This window comes from Gigantopelta aegis, chromosome 14 (assembly GCF_016097555.1).
Source record: "Gigantopelta aegis isolate Gae_Host chromosome 14, Gae_host_genome, whole genome shotgun sequence".
NCBI lineage: Eukaryota > Metazoa > Mollusca > Gastropoda > Neomphalida > Peltospiridae > Gigantopelta > Gigantopelta aegis.
The window spans coordinates 16,090,120-16,099,201 of NC_054712.1; the positions used below are offsets into that span (position 1 = coordinate 16,090,120).

Sequence of the window (9,082 nt, forward strand, 5' to 3'; positions counted from 1 at the left end):
TAAAATTAGCTGGAGACTACGCAGTGTTGTTAGCAATCTGATTAAAATTATTTCTGCTGGTCTAAATAAGGCATTCGTAATTCACACGAAACATGTCGTATATCCTCAGGATAATTCGGAATGTTTTCAAGTTATTTTCAAATCACTGGCATGATTCTGCAAGTAAGGTTTTGATTGGTGAACATGAGCTCCAACTGGCTGCTGTTAGATCCACATGTAATAGTGGAGCAAATTTTAATTATATTGGGTTCTTTCTATGTCCGAATATTGTTACATACCCTATATATAGCTGGTATTCAAAACTTGTGGCACCATGTTTCAACTATTTCTCATCCGAAATAGTGCAACAAATGGACACAGAAACCAAAAATGTATCCTTACTCCCTGAATCCCGATTGAAGTACTTGCATCATTATTTATTAACAAAATATATATTACAAAGACAACATAAATAATTTGCCTGCCATTTTAAATTTGCTAAATAGAGGGAAGCAACTCACCCTGCACATTAAGAAAAGCATTGACTTAATGTACGCCCTGCTCTATAGTCTAATGTTCACTGGCTGAGTAGGAAATATGCACAACAAAAATGTGTACACAGTTATTATCTTCACAGATATATCTTATTTTTTTATATTTTTTTATAGTGCTGCCCTGATGTGATGTCGTAACTGTAGGCACCAGTTGCTGTAAATATCTAACTACCTGAAAGAAGAATTTCTGCTGGATGCACGTTCGGTGGTTTCGAAATCCATGTCTGCGACACAAGGCTTTGATTTGTTTCTTGGTGTTTGTTTCTCTGACCGCTGCATGTTTGTATGTCATTCACTTCGCCAGGTTGGCATTGGATGAATTAAAATGTTCGGAATCGCAGTCCATCAGTTTACTTCAGGATTATGTAAGATTCATTGTAACTCGAGTCACCTCTAGCCCTCTCCTTATTGATATGTTGTAGGAGAGGGCTAGAGAGGACTGTGTGTAATACTTTGGTAATTGTTGACGACCAAATGGTAGCCAGCTACTGTGTCTAAAATACACATGTTTTCCTAAATCTAATGCGACAGAGCTTTACTTTGATTATTCTGGAGTCCAGTCATGACATTAAACTTACATGTTGTTAACCAGACCAACTTTACACGAAGAAACCTGACACCTCTATGCGAAACGAATCTGCGCTGTACTTTCTTGTGGTGGACCGGCATCGTGGTTAGGCCATCGGTCTACAGGCTGGTAGGTACTGGGTTCGGATCCCAGTCGAGGTATGGGATTTTAATCCAGATACCGACTCCAAACCCTGAGTGAGTGCTCCGCAAGGCTCAGTGGGTAGGTGTAAACCACTTGCACCGACCAGTGATCCATAACTGGTTCAACAAAGACCATGGTTTGTGCTATCCTGCCTTTGGAAAGTGCAAATAAAAGATCCCTTGCTGCTAATCGAAAAGAGTAGCCCATGTAGTGGCGACAGTGGGTTTCCTCTCAAAATCTTTGTGGTCCTTAACCATATGTCTGACGCCATATAACCGTAAATTAAATGTGTTGAGTGCGTCGTTAAATAAAACATTTCTTTTTCTTTCTCTTACATGATACCTGAACCCCCATTTTGTGACAGGTAAATTAAATATGAGGTTCCACACTTTTTATTGGTGTATTGCTTGGGTTTGTTGATACGCTGCTTAACGGTATATCAGTTATATTAGTAAACGTTAATATTATCGAGTATATACTACTAGTAATTTGGTAGGCCTATAATGGAACCTATAGTGCAAAATTTCAGGAAATCTAGTTTTTAAAGTGTGTGCCCACATGACACGTTGGTACTGGTTAATTACATATAAGTTTAATGTCCTGACTGGACTCAAGAATAATGAAACTAAAACTGTGGCATCAGATTTAGGAAAAAATTTGTATTTTAGACACAGTAGCTGACTACCATTTTGTTGTCGATGATTGCCGAAGTATTACGCACAGTTCTCTCTAGCCCTCCCCTACAACATATTAATAAGGGGAGGGCTAGAAGTGACTCAAGCTAGCAATCATTCATGACTTTACAATTAATTCCCTCATTTTATCCAACTTAGACCCACTTCCGATTAATACAATAATGTGCATTTTCATATCTGCTTTTTCACAAATGGATTACTATACAAAATTTGACATAGTCAAAGTGTACTTTTAAGCTGAAAGTACATATTTGGCATTATAATGTTACCATGGACAGAAAAATTGTGCATGGAAAAATCGCTTGGTAATCTTTTTTTAATGCAATAGTATATAAAAGGTATTGTGTAAGTGCATTGTATCGATACACTCGCACATCAAATCGCATTAGTGGAAACTGGGCCTAACAAGTTAGATTCAGTTATCACCGTGACTGGTGTATCAAAGGCTGTGGTATATGCTATCCTGTCTGAGATGGTGCATATAAAAGATCCCTTGATAAGTTAATGGAAAAATTTAGTGGAATTCCTTTTTAAGACTATATATGTTATAATTACCAAATGTTTGACATCCAATAGTCAATGATTAATAAATCAGTGTGCTCTAGTAGTGTCATTAAACAAAATAAAATTTTTTTAGATTCAGTTATATATAGTAATGCATGCTGATACTATAATTTAATTTTCCATCAGACTCGCCAAGAGCTGCGCATGTTCTCATTTTGTATTTTCTTGTTTTCAGTGTCATCAGTATCATCTTGGTCTGATTGTTGGAGACCTCTGCCCTGCTCTGTGTGATACAGATCTAATTCAGTATCGCAGATGTACCAACTACAGAGGTGGGAAACACGTTTTTATCATGGACTGCTTGAACATGTGTATCCCTGGAAATATAACTAAAGCTGTTTTGAAAACTAAAAACCAGGAGGTATTTGAAGAGGAAGAATTTTACATGTACCTCAAACAGTTTTCAAATCAGAATGCATCTGCCGAAAAAGCATTAACTGCAATGGTGAAGAACACATTGATTGAACTGAACCAAAAATTAATTAAAGACGACGACAGCATTATTATTATGAAATTCTGGAACTCGGAATATAAAACTTATTTATCGAATCCATCCACTCGCATAGCATTTGCTCGATCCTTGATGCTGCTGGTCAGTCAGAGTGAATTCCGGATGTTAAGGATGAACCAAAATATTCCTTATTTCCCGAAGATTTACGGAACTTGCGGACCAATGTATCTGGTAGAGTTCTCTCCCCCTGGTGACATCCTGGAACACGAACTGTCACTGATGAGCGAGAAGGAATATTCTTTTAAGGAGAGAGCTGAGGTCGCCATTCGAATCTTGGACATCATTTATAGAATTGACGTGGACATGCCTGAACCACTACACCTGTGCGATGTCAAGGGAGAGAACTTCGGCATGGGTCGTGATGGCTTACAGTTGATTGACGTAGACACCGTGTTTTATGACAGTGTTCTCAAATCTTTTGTAGGTGGGCAGAACTGCTCCTCACATCAAGATTGTCACTTTTTTGACTGCCGAGGTTTTTGCAGTGAAGAAACAAGATGCTGTGAAAATTTCCGTACGAACAATAATTTACAGGTAATGTTTGTTTTTCTTGGGTTTTATGTTTTGTTATTCTGTTAAAAATATTACATTAATTGTTAATTAGTTGTGACCCTCAGTTTAAAAACGTGTGAGTCGGTGAATGCAAATTATGGGTCAGGATGTGTGATGTACATGTCTTTGCAAACCATGCTAAAATAAAAACGCTTATTTATGGGGTTAACCTGTGTCACTTTAAATTGCCCTTGCAGAGTGATCATCTTCCAAGGCAGGGTTAGCTCTGCTATTGGCCAAATCCGTAGCAAATTTTAAACACAAGTGGCTAATTTTATTTTAATTTGGCGAAAGAATTTCATGTATTTGATATTTTGTTCGAAATATTAGAGGGTTTCTGCAATTTGTTGGCATTTAATGGATAATTTGGCAAAACTTTCTACATTGCCAGAACTAGCATTGCAAGGAATAAGGGACAAACTTGCATTGAATTTACATTTTAATATAATGACAGTATTTCCAGCCGATACCTTAATTTTAAGCAAAAAAATGTATAAATTAAAAATATTTTATTGGATTTGATTAAAGAACACTTTCTTTGATACTTGGTAAAGAGACTTTTAGATCATATAACGTTTTTTTATATTTACTGTTTGGGGGGTCGCACTGGAAAGAATTTTGTTTTAGCCAATTTTCAAATATGTAGGATATTTGTATGAAAACTACATAAGATTAAAAAGTAGCTAATTTAAACAAATTATTAATAGTCATATATGTACTAACTTGTAGCCACTTTGTATAAAATTTAGCAATTGGCTAAGTTGGCAATTGGTAGGGTGAGCTCTTGTGAATTTAAATTTGCGTAACCTACACACAAACAAAATGACAGTCCATTTGAAATACTGTGCCCAGGTAAAATGTTACACAATGGAGGATGCATGAAACAATAGTTCATTGTTTTAGGTAGCCTCAAGCCAGTTCGCATTATTTTTACCTTATTAACAATACATCACCAACTATACTGTCTCTCATAATTCAATAAGGAATGGCTCATGTACTTTTATGTTTGTGTTATTTTGTAAATGTGTGATGTAGCCTTTGTAGGCTACATAAGGTGAGACATTAATAAATTATCTGTCATGTAAAAAAATAAAATAAGTGGAGTGATTAATTTCTCACTTTGTTAGGACTAGCTCTGGGTGATCAGAATATTTTATCAAATTATCTTACAAGTGCAAAACCTATAGCTACTTTCCAACCAAATATTCAATTATCACAAATTTGTTTCAGCCAAATTAAAATAAAATTTGCCAGTTGGTTTTAAAATTCGTAATTGGTGAATTTGCCGAGTGGCAGAGCTAGTCCTGCCTAACTTTGATTATGGGGAGATATTTTAGATATTAACATACTGAGCATTGATATTTAATATTTACAATTTTTTTTTTTTTAATATACATGCTAAGGAGAGCTAAGAAATACTCTCCTTGAATATAAAGTGAGATTGAAATTGTTGACAAAAAACCCCCAAACAAACGAACAAACACTTAGTAAATGCTGGTGAGAGGTGTAGTAATGTTGTTCTTATGATTGATTATAATTAAAAATTCATCGGATTATCTCTACTGATATAACGATTGATTATAAAAACCCGCAATCAACTGTGGGGAAAATGCTTTAACGATAATTTTTCCTCCATTTTAAATGATAGAATTGATGTAAATATGTTAATGTTGGTGTATGTTTTCATGTGTACATAAAGAAAAAGGATATGACATGCATGTAGTTATTAAAGGTATAATTAGCCATTTGCAGGGCCTGTGCCAGTGAACACGATGATAGGTGCATGATGCTTATAATTCAGATCCTACTTGTGTTCATGGGGCGGGGTTTAGCTCAGTCGGTTGAATGCTTGCTTGAGGTGTTTGCGTCGCAGGATCGAACCACCTTGGTGGATCCATTCAACTGATTGGGTTTTTTCTTCTTCCAAATAGTGCACCACAACTGGTCAAAACCCATGGTATGTGCTTTCCTGTCTGTGGGAAAATGCATATAAAATATCCCTTGCTGCATTAGGAAAAATGTAGCGGGTTTGCTCTGATGACTACAAAAATGTATGTGTCAGAATTACCAAATGTTTGACATGCAATAGCTGATGATTAATAAATCAATGTGCTCTAGTGGTGTCTTTAAACAAAACAAACAAACAAACTCTTACGTTCAGATAATTTAACCGATTGTGTAAACAAAAGTTGATTGGTTTGAGCAAACTGATTATAACATGTAAACTGATAATCAGTGGTGAAATTCCAACTGTGCTGTCCCAACTTTAACCAGTTATATATTTTTTATTTCAGAGTGTGTGTGAAGATGTATTTCTAGGAAAGTGGTTCAACACTGTTGGAGGCCTTCTGAAAAATCCACCCAGTTCTGTAAGGCAGCAACTTAATTCCATTCTAGAATCATGTGCCTTTTCACAAACATTGCACGGTCAAGTCCCCTTTCAAAAACCTTCCAAAAAACTGCTTTCGAACTTGTATGGCCTTCTTCTACAGACTGTTTATGAACATGAAGATTAGAAAGAACGGGTTAACTTTGGAAAGTTCAGGAATCCCTACCATCATCTGAGGCCAGTGGCAGCTCCAGAAAATCCATTTAGCGGGTAAGGGGGACTTGGTGACATGAGATGGAATGCCAAGTGAACTTTGGGGGAGGTTTGGATGGGGACTGTAAAAAAAAATGAAAATTAATATATAATAAAATTATAACTAGTGCACAATTTATGGGGGGGGGGGGGGGGGGGGCAGGCCCGAAGGCTCCCCCTTGATCCATCTCTAGAGGCTAACCAGTGGGTTGGGGTTTGCCAGTGGATATATATTGTTACGGTTGGAGAAATAAATTTCATTAAAATAATAGTTTCAGGGCCGTACCTTCTTGGGGGGGGGGGGGGGCAGTTGTCCTACTGAGTGGATTCTCACTTTTTTTTTAATAGCTTACACATCTCAGGGTTTAATTTGTATAGTGTTTCATTTGTTTATAAAAAGTAGTGCGCCCCCCCCCCCCCCCCGGATTTTGGTCAGGGTAGGCCCTGATTTTATAGGATTTTCTAAGTGGGTTAAAGTGTCCAGTACACTACAATGAAATCTCTCAAATTTGGAATCTCAGTAACCCAGAATTCCATGGATTACAGATATTTTTCATGACCTTTTTAAATATCAACCGGTATAGAACAGAAACACTCTTATCTGGATACACCTGGGCGGAATTTAGTTCAGTCGGTTGAGCGCTTACCTGAGATGCTTGCGTCGCATGATTACACCACCTCAGTGGATCCATTTAACTGATTGGGTTTTTTCTTGTCCAACCAGTGCGTCACAACTGGACAAAGGTCATGGTATGTGCTTTCCTGTTTGTGGGAAAGTGCATGTAAGAGATGCCTTGCTACTAAATGTAAAAATGTAGCAGGTTTCTTCTCTAAGACTGTGATATTTACTAAATGTTTGACATCCAATAGCCAATGATTGATTAATCAATGTGCTCTAGTGTTGTCATTAAGCAAAACTAACTTTTAACTGTCTGGATACCCCATTTATAACCAAATGTTTTACTTGTTTAGAAATGTTTTACTGTAATACAGTCTACTGTTTTAGAAACATGTTATCCATATAAAGTAAGGATGGAAATGTTTTATTTAACGACGCACTCAACCCATTTTATTTACGGTTATATGGCGTCAGACATATGGTTACGGACTACACAGATATTGAGAGAGGAAACCTGCTGTCGCCACTTCATGGGCTACTCTTTTTGATTAGCAGCAAGGGATTTTTTTATATACACCATCCCACAGACAGGATAATACATACCACGGCCTTTGTTACACCAGTTGTGGGACAAGAAATAGCCCAATTTGTCCACCGACGGGGATCGATCTTAGACCGACCGCGCATCAAGCGAACGTTTTACCACTGGGCTACATCCAGCCCCGCTGTTATCCATATACAGTCCTGAACATACTGGGATTAAAATTAAGATTTTTGACACATGTGAAGTATCCCAAGCGGTTGGCCTCCATTCCCATAGGCGTACAGTACAGACTCACATTTATGTCCTAATTAAATGAAAATGCCAGAATCTGGATAACAACATTTATTCATATTAATAGCATTACTGCCAAACAGCTATATAGGGTTGCAAATGAATCACTACACATTTTTACATGGATTACAACTAATTTTGAGGGTAGAATGATGGAAATACATGGTAAAAAGGTCTCAGGTTAGCACATTTTGCCTGAATATCTGTATAAATTTTGCCCACATTTGAGGTTTTGCTCTTGCACTAGGGGGCTCAGTTCCTGCCCCCCTGGCTTGTATGCTTAAGTCCATTCCCATCACAAGAGGTTAGGTGCCTATATGTAAATATAACAATGCCATCAGAACACTTAGTGTGATCCACTTTTAAAATGACCAAATTCAGCTATGAGCATCAAACTATAAGTCCTATACGAATGAACTTTGGTTGTGTATTTTCATCTTTTCAATGCATGTTGGAAAAATATGTATCCGGTACATGTATCTTTAAATTAAAATCTATTATTTGTCACAAGCTGTAAGTTCTAGATCAATCAAACTTGGTCTGTGAATGTTCATCTTAATTATTTTTATGTTTATTCAGTTAGAATTAATTTGATTTTTCAAATGTAATACATTTTTTAAAGGGTTTACTTGTTATTATTTTTAAAGAATTATTTTAATATGAATTTTACATCACATATTATTTCTTTTATACAATTAATTCAATTTTGTATGTTTTATTTTATTTTTATGCATGCAACTATGTTCAACACAGAATCAGTTTATGGTAGCCAAGACATTTAATGCCACTGAATTCTTGCATGTACGGTATGTGTATATATGTGTGCAGTGCACACATTTCCTGATTTCCCCCTCCTTTAAAATTTCTCTTCATCTGGTATTGGGCTGTCTTCTTTGTTGTTATTCAATAAATCCGTGTTTTTCTCTATAACTCACAATAAAAGGTGAGCGTGTGTCAAATTGTGCTAGTATATATTTTGTTTTATATTTAACATATTATTTCTTTTTTATCTTTTTTGACATTGAAATCCATTTTATACTGTGTAATCTTTATACTTTTATTAGTGTCTCTGTCTCTCTCTCTCTCTCTCTCTCTCTCTCTCTCTCTCTCTCTCTCTCTCTCTCTCTCTCTCTCTCTCTCTCTCTCTCTCTCTCTCTCTCTCTCTCTCTCACACACACACACACATAATTATATACACATGTAAGTACATTAACCAGGTTGTGCTAATATATTCACAGAACTATAATATGACTATTAATCTAAATATAATTCATAATTTATTGTACATTTACATTCTTATTTGGTCAAATATTATTAATTTATGTACTGAATACAGTTATTGATTTAATGAATGCTTGATCAAAATGCTTTTATAATTGATGATTTGGATGAAACATACTTCATTTTTATAGTCTTTGTAACTATGCTATAAAGATATATTTAATTTTAATATCCAGAGTTGTTCATTATTGATTAAAAA

At 36.0% G+C, this 9,082-nt stretch overlaps 1 protein-coding gene across 2 annotated transcripts in view; it reads left to right on the plus strand.

Annotated features, from left to right (window-relative positions):
• The window catches only part of LOC121388741 (divergent protein kinase domain 1C-like), a 7,959-nt gene extending 1,500 nt beyond the window's left edge, over nucleotides 1–6,459 (plus strand). For both annotated transcript variants that reach the window (XM_041520225.1, XM_041520226.1), the window contains exons 2-4: nucleotides 648–898; nucleotides 2,680–3,549; nucleotides 5,862–6,459. In XM_041520225.1, coding sequence (XP_041376159.1) covers nucleotides 728–898; nucleotides 2,680–3,549; nucleotides 5,862–6,083 — 1,263 coding nt within the window. In that variant the 5' untranslated portion in view covers nucleotides 648–727 and the 3' untranslated portion in view covers nucleotides 6,084–6,459. The remainder of the gene's footprint in view (nucleotides 1–647; nucleotides 899–2,679; nucleotides 3,550–5,861) is intronic.
• Nucleotides 6,460–9,082: the final 2,623 nt, after the last annotated feature.